This window comes from Brassica rapa, chromosome A01, assembly GCF_000309985.2.
Source record: "Brassica rapa cultivar Chiifu-401-42 chromosome A01, CAAS_Brap_v3.01, whole genome shotgun sequence".
Taxonomy (NCBI): Eukaryota; Viridiplantae; Streptophyta; class Magnoliopsida; order Brassicales; family Brassicaceae; genus Brassica; species Brassica rapa.
In genome coordinates, this window is record NC_024795.2 from 10,316,655 (window position 1) to 10,330,470 (window position 13,816).

At 33.4% G+C, this 13,816-nt stretch overlaps 3 protein-coding genes across 3 annotated transcripts; 1 reads left to right on the forward strand and 2 right to left on the reverse strand.

Annotated features, from left to right (window-relative positions):
* The first annotated feature begins 922 nt into the window (after positions 1-922).
* On the forward strand, positions 923-2,907 carry LOC103868219 (formyltetrahydrofolate deformylase 2, mitochondrial). Its single transcript, XM_009146334.3, has 8 exons — positions 923-1,240; positions 1,313-1,425; positions 1,589-1,739; positions 1,820-1,893; positions 1,985-2,144; positions 2,239-2,337; positions 2,410-2,496; positions 2,586-2,907. Exons 1-8 carry the CDS (start codon positions 1,085-1,087, stop codon positions 2,730-2,732), a joined length of 987 nt encoding a protein of 328 aa, XP_009144582.1. The 5' UTR covers positions 923-1,084; the 3' UTR covers positions 2,733-2,907.
* A 69-nt stretch (positions 2,908-2,976) lies between these two features.
* LOC103868211 (VAN3-binding protein) lies at positions 2,977-5,439 on the reverse strand. The gene is made up of 6 exons (XM_009146322.3): positions 4,850-5,439; positions 4,264-4,660; positions 4,007-4,183; positions 3,581-3,630; positions 3,439-3,496; positions 2,977-3,357 (listed from the first exon to the last, which is right to left on the reverse strand). The coding sequence occupies exons 1-6, from the start codon at positions 5,138-5,140 to the stop codon at positions 3,119-3,121; spliced, it is 1,212 nt and encodes a 403-aa protein (XP_009144570.1). The 5' UTR covers positions 5,141-5,439; the 3' UTR covers positions 2,977-3,118.
* A 3,890-nt stretch (positions 5,440-9,329) lies between these two features.
* LOC103868228 (probable aquaporin TIP2-2) lies at positions 9,330-11,342 on the reverse strand. The gene is made up of 2 exons (XM_009146342.2): positions 10,041-11,342; positions 9,330-9,918 (listed from the first exon to the last, which is right to left on the reverse strand). The coding sequence occupies exons 1-2, from the start codon at positions 10,416-10,418 to the stop codon at positions 9,544-9,546; spliced, it is 753 nt and encodes a 250-aa protein (XP_009144590.1). The 5' UTR covers positions 10,419-11,342; the 3' UTR covers positions 9,330-9,543.
* Between the last annotated feature and the right edge of the window lie 2,474 nt (positions 11,343-13,816).

Below are 13,816 nucleotides of genomic sequence, written 5' to 3' on the forward strand. Positions count from 1 at the left end.
GCCAACACAAAGTAGAAGTTTGCCACATAAATGACAGTCCACCCTTAAAGAGACAAATATGTTGGCCGGGTAAGGCACAAGTTGGAATTTGACATATATATATTCCTGATGAAAGATATCAACTGCGTTATGTTGTTGATGAATGGAGAAGAACAGATGCACGTCTTGACGCAAGAAATTGGTGAATAGACATTTCAAACTCCAAGCTTAGATGGGTGACAATGCGTTGTAACAAGCTCGAGGAATGGGATAAACAAGGTTAGATCCATTACAGAGGACAAACAAAGAGTTGTCAAAGATTCTTTGCTTGAATCCAAGATGTCGAGCATAGGCAGCAGCAAAACATGTGTTCCACACCCACGCAAGGCTTGCTTCAAATCATAGAGAGAACATTTAAGCAGAAACAAATGATCTATCATTTGGTCTTATCAAAAAAATATAAAGATCACCTTAGAAGAAAGAGTTATTAACTTGAAGCTAGTAAAGGGGACAGTCACGAGAGCCATATAAAGTACAAAGGTGATGGTTGCCATTTTGACGAAAGTAATTGAATAGGTTGTTGAGATTTTCCATTTGTAACAAAAGTGTGCTCTTATAACGACCGAATTCTATACATGCATTAAATGTGTGTTTAAACAAACTATATAGAACGTACAACGTTAGTATTCTTTGGCCTAGCACAAGAACCCCACTTTCTCTCTTCTTCTTTTTTTTTTTTGTAATTAGAGCATCATATTCTACATTTACAGAATTGTTCCATACGTATCTCTAGCTACTAAAATATGAGACAAATTGCAATGGATAATGTGAGAAGAGAATTTAATTTCGAAAAATTCAAGAAACATTATCCAAATGAATTTCTTAGATGCTGACAGAAATATTGATCGTGCTTTTTAGCAACAAAAAAAAAACTATTGTTTGTGCTTTATACAAATCTGTTTATAATATAAAAAATAAAAATATTTATATCTTTGGCAAAAATGTGAAGTAGCAAACGCCATGAAAAGGAAAGGAGATGAGATATAAAACTAGTGCGAAGGAGCTCCTCCCATAACTGGAAAAAAGGTGGTTGCTTTGCTTTGCGATGATACGAAGAGTCTCAACAACCTCGTCTCTCTCGGCCACAGCATTCGGATCATTTATGAAATGGTCCTTCAAATCTTCTCATTTTCACGGCGAGTCCCTCGATTCCTCTGTCTCTCCCCTTCTCATCCCCGGCGTCCACGTCTTCCATTGTCCGGTACGCGTATTCGTTTTGATGTGTCTCACACGACCAATTAACACCACAGCTAGTGACTCCTTTGTTCTTTAGGATGTGGTCGGGATTGTAGCGAAGCTATCAGATTGCATTGCTGCGAAGGGAGGCAACATTCTTGGTTACGATGTGTTTGTTCCTGAGAACAAGAACGTCTTCTACTCTCGAAGGTATAAAATTAAAACCTATCCTTTGATATTAGTTTATGAACCAAATGTATTCAAAGTGAACATTTTTCAAAACTATACAAGTAAGTTTGGAGTGTTCTTAGAGATTGAAAGGTTTCTATTTTTGGGGTTAGTTTCTGATTGAAAAGGTAATTTCTTTGGGCAGCGAGTTTATTTTTGATCCAGTTAAATGGCCAAGGAGTCAGATGGGTGAAGATTTCGAAACTATTGCCAGAAAATTCAATGCTTTGAGCTCGGTTGTACGAGTGCCCTCTTTAGATCCCAAGTACAAGATTGCTCTTTTACTCTCAAAACAGGTAACTAACGATCCCTCTCTTCTTTTATCCTCTTGTTGTCTTTTCCTGAAGTTGTGTGATTGATTGATCTGTCTTTGTAGGATCATTGTCTGGTTGAAATGTTACATAAATGGCAGGACGGAAAGCTTCCTGTCGATATAACATGTGTCATAAGGTTTACTTGTAACTCTTTCCCATGAATCTTGAATGGGTATATTAGATGTAAACTAGTGATTCAGGAATTCTTTTGTGTGTGTGTGTTTCAGCAATCATGAAAGAGCTCCAAACACCCATATTATGCGCTTTCTCCAGAGGCATGGCATCTCCTATCATTATTTGCCAACAACCGATCAGAACAAGATAGAGGAGGAGATTTTGGAGTTGGTCAAGGATACTGACTTTATAGTTCTCGCTAGATACATGCAGGTTGTCTCAGTTTGATGAATGTATCTCCTTCAGTTTGTTTGCGTCTCTCTGCAGGAACAGCTTTATACTGACTGGAACATTTTCCTTTTGACAGGTACTGTCTGGTAACTTCTTGAAAGGTTATGGAAAAGATGTTATCAACATACATCATGGCCTCTTACCATCATTCAAGGGGAGAAGCCCCGCGAAACAGGTTTCTCTGAGTTCTCTGATTGCTCTACCTTTGCATGAGCTGTGTTATTCATATTTTAGATTCTGTTGGTAGGCATTTGATGCAGGTGTGAAGCTAATTGGTGCAACGACTCACTTTGTTACAGAGGAACTTGATTCTGGTCCTATCATTGAACAAATGGTTATTCATCTCCCCAACTGTTTCATTTTCTTTTTATTCTGAGGGTTGTATTGTTTCTTCAGCAGCGTCACAATTTTTGTTTTTGGCAGGTTGAGAGAGTTTCACACAGAGACAATTTGAGGAGCTTTGTTCAAAAATCAGAGGACCTCGAGAAGAAGTGCCTGATGAAAGCTATAAAGTCTTACTGCGAACTGCGAGTATTGCCTTACGGGACACACAAGACTGTAGTATTCTGATACGCTCAAACATGAAAAGCTCTCACATGATTTCTTCATATGAACCATATACAAGCAAGGTCATACATACCATACCACTCTTTTAAGATTTCTGATTTTTCATAGCTTACACGTCCAATGTCTTGTCTTTAGCAAATCAGAAACTATTTCACTGGAAATAAAAGGTTTTAACTCAGATCAATCCTTCTCTTTCCGGATGTCTTTCTGTACATAGCAATGGTTCCTACCACTTAATGTAACCATCTGAACAACATGTTGTGCTTTAACCTTTATCCAAAAGTCTTGAGGTTACAGACTGACATTGTACATTGCCAGTTTTTTTGCAAATACATCACAACAGCAAAAATGTGGATATATATATAATAAGATATATACAGGATCCTGCATCATCTGTGATTGGTGAGACTTAGAGATCCCAGCGAGCACTTGGCAGCCTCAAAGCAGTTTACTTGGCGGAGAAGAGACTGTGCCCCATCAACCCATCTCTGCTTGTGAACCTTGTTCTTGCACTTGAACTCCAAAAGGCCCTGTCCTGTTTTCAGACCAAAGTAGACTTCCTCTGAGTTTTCCCTCTCTTTCCTGTAAGGCCAAGCTGATTTCTCATCGCAGACTCCATAGACAATGCCTTCAAAAAAAGGACCAGCAAGTTCAGAATGTCTGTGTTTTCAGGTTATTCATCTTAACTGAAAGATTAGGAAACGCTTACATTTGATCTTCTTTGAGAATGCACCTCCAACATGTTTGCTTTTGAGTTTGATTATAACCTTGAGTAGCATAATAAGCATTAGATCAGAAGTGAACTGAGATGTGTTGTGTGTTTAGGAGGATTCTAATCAAATCTGCTGTACCTGAGACTTCTTGTTGATATAGACGCAGACACGCTTAGTTCTCTGCACTCCTGAGAGATAAAGCACAAGAAAGATGTTATGAACTAACGTATTATTAGCTCACAACACACGCAATACAACTGTATCTCACAGATTCTCTCTCTCAGAATCCACTCTCAATACAATGTATCAATTGGTTCAGAGCTTACAATCGAATAACTAACTCTCTTCCCCTCTTTCCTTATTTATACTTCTTTAACTACTAACTGCAAAGCCTCCTCATGAATCGGAGTCTTTCAATCTTTACCAACTTCTTCTCCTCCTTCTGACGCCCCTTCCTTCTGCGTGCCTTTCACTCTCCTTGTATAAACCCTCCAAGGCATAGCAAAAGAAGAGTTAAGCTCTCTGTCTTATCTCAGTGAGCTTTTTATTTGATCAGAGACTTACCATTTCGCGCACATTGCAACAGTTCTCCTTCAAGTGGAAGATTTGGTTCTTCCAGTCTAAACTGAAAGTTTGCAGGCCAATGAGAGTCAGAGAAGCTTCTCTCGAAAGGTGTAATAGCTGCGTTTTTCCTTGCTTCCTTTGGCTGTCTCGCCTTCAGAGCCGCTTCTCCTCTCAAAGCTAGTTTCCATTCAAAACAAAATCAGATCCAACGAAGCCAAAGGCTTGTGAAACTACTAGAAAGCCTAGACTAGTTTTACCCGTTGCAGCAGCGGCTGTAAGAGTCATGAGATCACCAGGGCTGTGGATGTCAACAGATGACCTAACCGTGGAAGCAACACGTGCACGGTCAGCACCGGCTCTCTCAGCCATCTCAACACAATGTGAGGCCAGCAGTTCTGTGGCTGAGCCCAAAGCCAGAGCCATCTTGGAGCTTGACCCTTTGCAATTGCTTACAGAAGTCACAGAGGCTACACCTGCAGCCAGAGCCGCTATAGATACTGCAGAATGCACGTGTGCGTTCTCAACACGCGCCTTGTCTTTCTTCTTGAGATAGTTGGTGGTGTTGCTGCTGCTGCTGTGTTCCCTGTGGTGGTGAAACCATTTGGATAACGTCCCTGCTCTACGTGTGCCAAACGAGTTCATAATCTTCCCAGTCTGAAATCAAAAGCCATGAAAAGAGTTGACAATGTTTTCTTTATCCATTCCAGTTCCCAAGAACTTTAATGAAATAAATGTCATAATACAGTTAATAAAAAAAAAAGTCTCTGACTTAAGGCTCTCCATGATCATGAGAAAAGTGGGTTTGACCGGTATTGTGGAACAGAGATAAGAAAAGTGTCGTACCATGAGTGGATGTGCAGCAGCAGCATCAGGGAACAGAACAGGAGTGTTGTTTTGTGCAACGCAAAGCTGTTCTTGTTGTTGTCTATGTTTGAGGGCAAGTGCTTTGGCGATTTCAGAGGTAGAGAGACTCCAGGATCTTGAGAGAAACTCCATAGGCTCTTTTGGTGTCTGAGGCTGTGGAATGGATGAGAAAAGCTCTTCAGCTTCTTCCAGCTCTTCCTCCATGTTCTCTGATCCAAACAAGGAAGAAGAAGTATCCTTCCAATCTGGATAAAACCCACCACGTTCCATTTTCTTTTTCCTATGTAAATCACTGGATGATGATTTAAAACTCTGATCAAGCTTTCTTGAATATGAAAAGCTGACGTGGGACAATTTATTATGTTGGGAGTAAAGAGTTATGTTTCTGATCAAAAACCATGCGACCAAAACAGAGAACCAGCTCTTGAGTTTCAGAAATAAAACTTGGAAATGAACTGTCAACTTTTTAAAAAACTTTGAATGATAATAATAAAACTGAAAAGGGACAACTTTTGGAGATGAAAAAGGATGATGTTGACTTAGGTGGAAGAGAATTAGAGGAAGAGCATAAACACAAGTACACAAATAATAGAATCTTTTCTTTTTTATGAGCGAGAGAATTATTCAAACCACTCAAATTTTAAAAGTACGTGGGGAGCATCTCCAACCCACCTCTATTTCTACCTCTATAATAGCATTTAGAGGCAAAATCACTCCAACCCATCTCTATTTTTGTCTCTAAAATAGAGATTGCTATTTTCTCCTCTATTTATAGAGGAAGAAATAGCATTTCTCTATATTTTGCTTTATATGTAGAGATCTCTATTTTAGAGAAATACATTGGAGTAAAACTCACCTCTATTATAGAGTTCCTCTATTTTAGAGGTAAAAATAGAGAAATACATTGGAGATGGTGAGATTACAATAATATCTGAATCGAGTGTTTAATCACCGTAAGATTCTTGGAAAATTTAGCAACTCGTCTCCATGTTCTTGTATATATATATGTCTGGATAAAGAGAGGATATTATTGTGGTTTAGAGAACATTGTCCATGATTTTCAGGTAATATCTTAATCTGGTAGGACGGTTTGTGAAACCAGAAAGAGGCGACAAATGCATCGGTTTTAGAGCATTTTGTCTTTTCAGCGGACGGCTCTCTAAGCCGACCAGCTCCATCGAATAATAATCATACGTAAAAGAAACCACTTTATTTTTCTATTAATGTACTCTTTGAGTAGTTTCACGGATTAACAATCTTTTATGTCCTTGTATCTAGGCACTACTAATTTGTTTATCATTTGAGCACTCAAACGGTTGCGTGTCTAGGTGATGTAGCTGGGCTTCAAATTGGCCTCTTAAGTAAAGGCCGAATGTAGAGAAATATTTGTCTTTGTATAAACATATTTTTGATGAATTTGAAATATTTTGAATGTTTATTTCTTCAAAAGATTCCACAATACATTTACTGTAGTTTGTTTATTCCATTCAATGTTTTGACAAGAAACTTTTGTGTTTGACAATTAACTAGGTTAAAATGATCAAGTCCTACGCGTATAATTGGTTAAACTTTGAACTGATGCATATTTGGAAACTCATGAACTAGTACTTTTCAGCCATAACCCCTGATGTAGCGGAAGCTTTATTAGATAGAATTAGAGATCCGTTGATTCTGAGAATACCCAGAAAACTAGGATAATCACAAAGATTTTATTTAGTCTAAGAATGCCTAAGATCAATGTTTTTTTAAATTCGTTGAGATCACCAATGATCTACCGAAAGCAAGGAACAACAAAGAGAGAACTCTCAATTTTATTAATAAATCATCAATTGAATACAAACTTAAGCCTAAACGGCTATATATAAGAAAATCATAAAACCCTAAAATAATAAAGATAATTATCTAAAAAAATAATAAAATAAATAATAAATATTTGGAAATATCCCAAATATTTATCTGCATCACCCCACTTCATAATTTTTTCCAAAATGAAGTTTGAAGTAAGAAATTTTCTAGTGCCACTCTGTTTTCCACATTATAATGGCATTAACATTAATTTACTCCATAAATGAAATAATTATTTTTTGTAAACAAAATTCCATTATGGAATTAATCCATTTTGTAAGAAAATTGAATTTTGCATTGGAGATGCTTTTAATAAAACTTGGATCGTGTCCGCGCTACGCACGGATATTGGATGAAGTTAAAATTTGTGTATGACTATAGTTGTGGTTGTTTATGGTCGTTGTTAAAATAGATTTAAAGTAATTATAAGAAGGAATATATGACATTGAGTTTTTTAAGATTGATTGTTCATTTTTTTATGCAAATGAAGTTGGAAGTCAATTGATAGATGTAAAAGTAAAGGGGAGTTGATGTTTTTGGTTGTGTATAGTGGTTTTCTGTAGTAATGGAAATTAAATTAACGTGTTGAAAATGAAAAATATGTAAAAGTACTTCGTAATTGAGATATTGTTTAGCATTATGGTGTTTTGAATTTGGAAATAATATTTTAAAAGTGTGTTTAGGTCTTCCATTAATAAACTAATTGGAAATTTTATGAATTATATTCAAAAAGAGCCCCTTGAAAAAAACTTATGAACTAAAAAACCAGATAAATTGATCGAGAATTTAATACTAAGGTTTTGTTGTGTTACTTTCGTAGTATAACCTACCAAATCAAACTATTCGTAGTATAACCTACCAAATCAAACTATCTCTACGCTTGATTTTGCACTTAATAGTTAAGATGTTCTGTCCGGATTTTGGACAAATGATTTCTTGGATTCCAGAGAGGGGTGATTGAGTTCGTATGTGTTCGAGAAGTCTATAAACGCACAGTAAAGTCGTAATTTTGATTTACCTCCAGCAGGTGGAGGATCATTGTGGTTTGATTTGACCATCGTGTTGAGGAAAACGACCCTTTGACGAAAGAAATAATTAGAAAATGAGTCAGCGAAAGAGAGAGATCTTGAAATGTGGAAATCCACTGATTGAGTAACTTACACGTAATAGTTGTCTCCACCTTTTTTCTCGTTGCAAATTTCTGAGTGGAAGATGATGTGAATGTTATGTGGAGCTGAGGTTGTTAACCGGTTTGTATCAAATATGCAATGTTACTGAATTTATTCCTATATTTTGTTGATTTGTATTGATGAGACAAAAGATTTTTTTGAACTTTTAGTGCTGCCGGTGATTGTGGCAGGAGATGTGCTACTTGCCTTTCTGATATTATTGTCTATCGAGAAGAACATTTAGGTATTATAATTTGTTGAAGATTTTTATATTTGATGTGATACGTTTAAAATTTGAAAGTCTTGTGTGAATTGAAATAATTAGTTATAGTCATCAAATTGAAGCGAGAGAGAAAAAAAGAAACAAACAATCCGATAATAAGAGTTCATAATTTGTCTTTGTTCATCACTCTTTGTCTCTGTTTTAAGGAGAAAAGTAACAAAACAACATAATAGGTTTTGAATTGCATAACCAAGATTTTGGTGCAAGAACAAACCACTATATTTTTTAAACAGACTTGATAGCTGTCTTTAATCTTTTTTTTTGAGAAATTTAATTTTTAAATAAATATTAGGAGCTATATTAGTCTACATTTTGATCCGCGCTTCGAAAGCACGAGTTTTTTCGGTTCATAAAAATGTGATATGAATAGTATTTTTGATTATGATTTATATTATTAAGTTATTATATAAAATATTTTTAAAAAAAATTATATAATTTGTCAATTCTTTTATTTGAAATTTTGTGTGTACATTCTTATCTCACAACATCATCTTTATATTTTTATGCATTAGATAAGAGTTAAATTTGTTGGCATATTTTAGACTAATATAAAAATATATATTTGCAGGGGTTACAAAATATATAGAATATAAATGTAGTTTCTAAATGTAATTAGATTTCTTTAAGTTGGACAAAACCTTTATTAACTGGACATGTTCCTAACTTAATAGTATTGACTTGAATTAGTAAAACAAATAGTGATTTTTCCCATTATAGATTTTCCGGTTCATATATGTATTATTTATGTAAAGTTCATACATATTTTTTTAATAATAGTGCTTTTAAAAAACAATTGTTTGCTTCGTCGGTGGTTGCGATACATGCGTGTTACACGGTATATAATTCCAAACATAAACATTTTTAATCTATATCCCTGGATCTATATTCAATGGTCTTATTGATTATTAAGACACATTATAAATTAGAATCCATGAAGTCTAAAGAAGAAGGGCAATCTTGTTATCAAAACAGATTTCAAAAATTTGTTTAAATGTTATTGGGTTATTCTGGTGTTGGGCCAAAGAATTAATATTAGTATTATTATTAGGGTTTTTAAATTCGTAATGACGTGGAGATATGATTGGATGGAATATTTCATTCCATGTGGCACTTCTAATTGAGCTCTAAATTAGTATTTTTTATATAGTAGGATAATCCCATAGAGCATATCAAATAAAGTTTTTCAATAACTTCCGAGCGGTAATCACTTTTAAAGAAACTGAAAATATACATATTTTGTTATTAACTGACAACCACATTCAATCATTCATATGATACGCGAAAGAAACTGGACCATTCCACACAACAACAACAACAACAAAAAAGCCAATACTGTGGCTTAAGAAGCCAAACAAATAAAAACTGTAGAGGAGTGATCAAGGGTAGCTTTCTGTGGTCGGAGCCGGTGCGTAGGATCCGATGAAGACGTCACCGTAGATGAGTCCAGCTAGTGCACCGCCGACAAGTGGGCCTACCCAGTAGATCCATATCTGAGAGAAGTCACCACTAACAACAGCTGGTCCAAATGACCTGGCCGGGTTCATAGAGCCTCCGCTGAATGGACCGGCGGCAAGGATGTTGGCACCAACGATGAAACCAATGGCAATAGGAGCAATGGTTCCAAGCGATCCCTTCTTCGGATCAGCTGCGGTGGCGTAAACTGTGTACACCAGAGCAAATGTCACCACAATCTCCATCACTATTCCTTCAACCGCTCCTAAACCGGCTGCTACTCCATGGGTCGGTACGCTCTACATAACCGGAGACAAAATCAAATTCTCGGTTAATAAACCATACATTATAAATCAAACCGGATATTAAAACCGCCACAACATTTTTTAGTCACGGTCGTTTCCACAGTTTTTTTCTGTACCTCGCCATTAGTAACGAAGGCTAGGAGGAGACAAGCGACGATTGAGCCAAGGCACTGAGCTATCCAGTAGAAGAAACCGGTGATGACAGTGATGTTACCACCGACTGCGAGGCCGAGAGTCACGGCGGGGTTAAGGTGTCCGCCGGAGATGTTGGCGGCTATGGACACACCGACGAAAAGGGCAAAGGCGTGAGCCACAGCCACAGCGACAAGACCAGCTGGGTCCAAGGCCGCATTGGATGTTAGTTTGCCAAAAGCAATAGCAGAGCCAACGCCGGCAAACACGAAGAGAAGAGTTGCGATAAATTCAGATAAGTAAGCCTTTAGAGACGCAACGCTAAAGGAATCACCCAAGCTTCCAATTGCAATCTTCACCATTTTGACCTGGAAATAGTTAATACGATTTTTTTGAGTTTGTTTGATGATTACAAGCTCTTTATGTGTATTTGTGGCTTATGATCGATCAGGTTTATATAGCAAAGTGGTAATGAAGTTGTTAGTCTTGCTCTACTTGGCAGGTCACCATTGGGTGCCGCCCAAACCGGCAATTATTTAGACTATTCAGTTTGTATTTGAGGGTTAGTGACATCGAAAATGATTAAAGGACAACTAATAACTATTTTAAAGTTTAAACAATGCTAAGAAAATAATGGATAAGCTATTTTATAATATGTAAAGAAGAGAGTATTATGATGTCATGTTATTATCATGCATTTAAATTAATGCCGTGCCACGCCAATGATAAAGGGTCGTATTCCTTTATTTATCTTACCATTTTATTCTATTAGTATGGGAGGGCTAAGTACTAATATGGATTAGGATTTAGGAGCTAAATCAAGTACCACCATTTCTTTGTTGTTTGGAGTTGGAGATATATTTGACAAAAAAATAAAATTACAACAAACATCTGATGAAATGGAGAATTTAAGTGTTTAAAAGGTGCTACACAATGGTGGTGGTGCCATTAAATAAATTGCAAAGCGTATTTGCTTGTTTAAATTACTTTCTCCGCCCCACTATGAAAGAAACATTTTTTTTTAGTATATGGTTGTGATTATATTGGTTTCCTATTGTGGTGTTGCGATAATCTAAAGAATAATTTAATCCCCTATATATTAATAATAAAACATTACGGTATGTTTTTGTAGCTACGTGTATCACTAAGATGATTCTTAAAATCTTAGAAAAATAATTTAGTTTATATAAATATATATTATATTTTTATTAAACTAAATATTAAATTGATTATAAAAAAGAATATTCTTATTTTTTTCCTTAAATAAAAACTACGGAAGTAACTAATATGATTAACATATATATGACAATTAATGAATATAATACATATTATATAACAATTTTTTTATCCTATTTGTTTTTTAATTTTATATTATTAAAAAATTAAACAATAAAATTAGATTTTTACTTACATGTTATATTTTGAATTTTTTAAAACGACTATAAATTACTAAAAATGGTAAAAGTTTCACACTTAAAATTTTGTGATCAATGGTTTAATTTTTTTTGTTCAAACAAGATACAAAAGATTATAAATCGTATGAATATGAAGTCTCAATAATAAATATTCATATTATATATATATATATATTAATATCATTTAAATTAAATTATATACTAGAGAAAATCTATAAATATGTTAATTTCAAATTTACACTGAAAAGTTATTGAGATCTTAATATTTTAATTTTAAAATTTGTAATAAAAATCTCACATTAAATTTTTTTTATGACTAACGGTTTAAATTTTTGTTACAACAAATATACAGATGTTAATAAAATCATATGAGTAGGAATAGTCAATAATAAATATTTATATTAAAATATACTATATATATCTATATATATATCCCATGTTCTAGAATGCGGCCGATTCCACACCGGTAAAGCTGGTAAAGCGCTCGGCAGAGCTCGGCCGCCGCGATTCTATTATAATCGGCTAGAAACTCGCTTAAAAAACATATATATTACAATGATTTTGAGTCCAAAATCGCTAGTTACAACATACATCTGTTATATCTTGATGGTAACAACAAAGAAATGATGTGGAATCAAAGCAAATAACCCAAAAAAAAGTGACCTTTGTCTGAAAACAAGTAAAAGGGCTGCAAAATAGGTTAGTGGAGAGAGGAAGGTCGTGAAAAAAGAAGATTCATACATGGGCATTGATCTCGGGTCCAGATGCTTTATGCTCACCCAACCGTTAAGACTATGGCTATCAACTGCAATTATCGCTATGAATAAAATTTAAACAGATCTTATATATAAAATATTTAAATTTTTTAAATTATAAAAAAAATTACGCTCCAATTACTCCCCGGTTACTCTCCGATAAACCTAAAATATATATAGATAAAACTATTAACTTTTAAATTATTTCATTACATTGTTAAATATATAGTTAATATTTTCTTGAACAAGGCTTAATATAATTTGAGACGGACATGTACCTTACGTCAAAACACAAAAAGAGACTAAGAGGTTGATTGTTTGTGATTTTTGCTTTAGTTTTTGGTTTTTGTTTTTGTACAAACTATTTTTCATCCAATCAAGTTTTTGGTTTTAATTTTTGTTTTTGTAGAAACCAATTGAGTTGTCAATCAAGATTTTCAATAAATATATTCCCTAAAATTTAGAGAAACTAGTTTTTAAAAAGTGTAACCAATTTATGAAAAAAAAACAAAAACTAACTTTTGTGAGCTTTTATGAAGAAAAAAAAACGAATTTTGATTTATTTTTTTGTAGAAACGACTACATTTTAATTCATTAATAATTAATATTTTCATAAAAATAAATTATCATAAAATATTTTGTACATTAGATATCATTTAAACAATAATGTGAAATATTTTAATTTGTGTTTCATATTTGTAAATAAATTTATATATTTTATAAATAATATTATTTAATTTAAAACTTAGTTATTAGTTTCTATAAATAAAACAATTGAATTATATTAATAATTATTAGTCACATTAAAAATAAAGAAAATTATAAAAACATAATATGTTTTATTAATAAAATATATTGTATAATCCTGAAATATAAAAATTGCCATTCAACTTTAAGAAAATATAAATAATTTATATAGAAAATTTTATAATAAGTTTCAAAATTCTATGTATTTATATTTTTGTATAATTTATAATATTTATATAAGAAAAACTGTTGCTTTGCAAGTTTTAAAAATTAAAATAATTTATATAAGAAAAATTTCTAAGTAGTTTCAAAATTTAATATTTTTAGTTTTGTGTAATTTATATATATTTTATGATTTTTATTTTACTATAATAATTAAAATATGTTATTGTATTTTATTTTAAAATAATAATCACAGTATTTTGATAAATTTTAATTGTAAAATATAATTATTTATTGCTATTTGTTGTATTATTTTAAAGTAATGTATTAATTAATTTTTGAAAATAAAAAAATACAGCAAAACCAAAATCAAAATCTAAAAACCAAAAACCAAAAACTAAAAGCTAAAAAACCAAAAACTAAAAGCTAAAAAACCAAAAACCAAAATCTAAAATCCAAAAACTAAAATCTAAAATCTAAAAACCAAAAACTAAAACTAAAAACTACCGAAACAATCATCACCTAAAAGCTAAAAACCAAAAACCAAAATCTAAAAACCAAAAACTAAAATCTAAAAACCAAAAACTAAAACTATAAACTACCGAAACAATCATCGCCGAAAACTAATCTGCAAAATTTTGTGAACCTATAGGATCATAAAATCACTTACTTTTAATTCAA

What these genes read in the sequence shown, in the direction of transcription:
- LOC103868219 (XM_009146334.3), top strand. Translation starts at nt 1,085, where the DNA reads ATGATACGAAGAGTCTCAACAACCTCGTCTCTCTCGGCCACAGCATTC. An exon ending in GATATAACATGTGTCATAAG is followed by an intron (nt 1,894 to 1,984) that starts GTTTACTTGTAA and finishes TGTGTGTTTCAG; the next exon opens with CAATCATGAAAGAGCTCCAA. An exon ending in GGAGAAGCCCCGCGAAACAG is followed by an intron (nt 2,338 to 2,409) that starts GTTTCTCTGAGT and finishes TTCTGTTGGTAG; the next exon opens with GCATTTGATGCAGGTGTGAA.
- LOC103868211 (XM_009146322.3), bottom strand. Translation starts at nt 5,140, where the DNA reads ATGGAACGTGGTGGGTTTTATCCAGATTGGAAGGATACTTCTTCTTCC. An exon ending in TACAGCCGCTGCTGCAACGG is followed by an intron (nt 4,184 to 4,263) that starts GTAAAACTAGTC and finishes AATGGAAACTAG; the next exon opens with CTTTGAGAGGAGAAGCGGCT. An exon ending in ATATCAACAAGAAGTCTCAG is followed by an intron (nt 3,497 to 3,580) that starts GTACAGCAGATT and finishes ATGCTACTCAAG; the next exon opens with GTTATAATCAAACTCAAAAG.
- LOC103868228 (XM_009146342.2), bottom strand. Translation starts at nt 10,418, where the DNA reads ATGGTGAAGATTGCAATTGGAAGCTTGGGTGATTCCTTTAGCGTTGCG. An exon ending in CCTTCGTTACTAATGGCGAG is followed by an intron (nt 9,919 to 10,040) that starts GTACAGAAAAAA and finishes CCGGTTATGTAG; the next exon opens with AGCGTACCGACCCATGGAGT.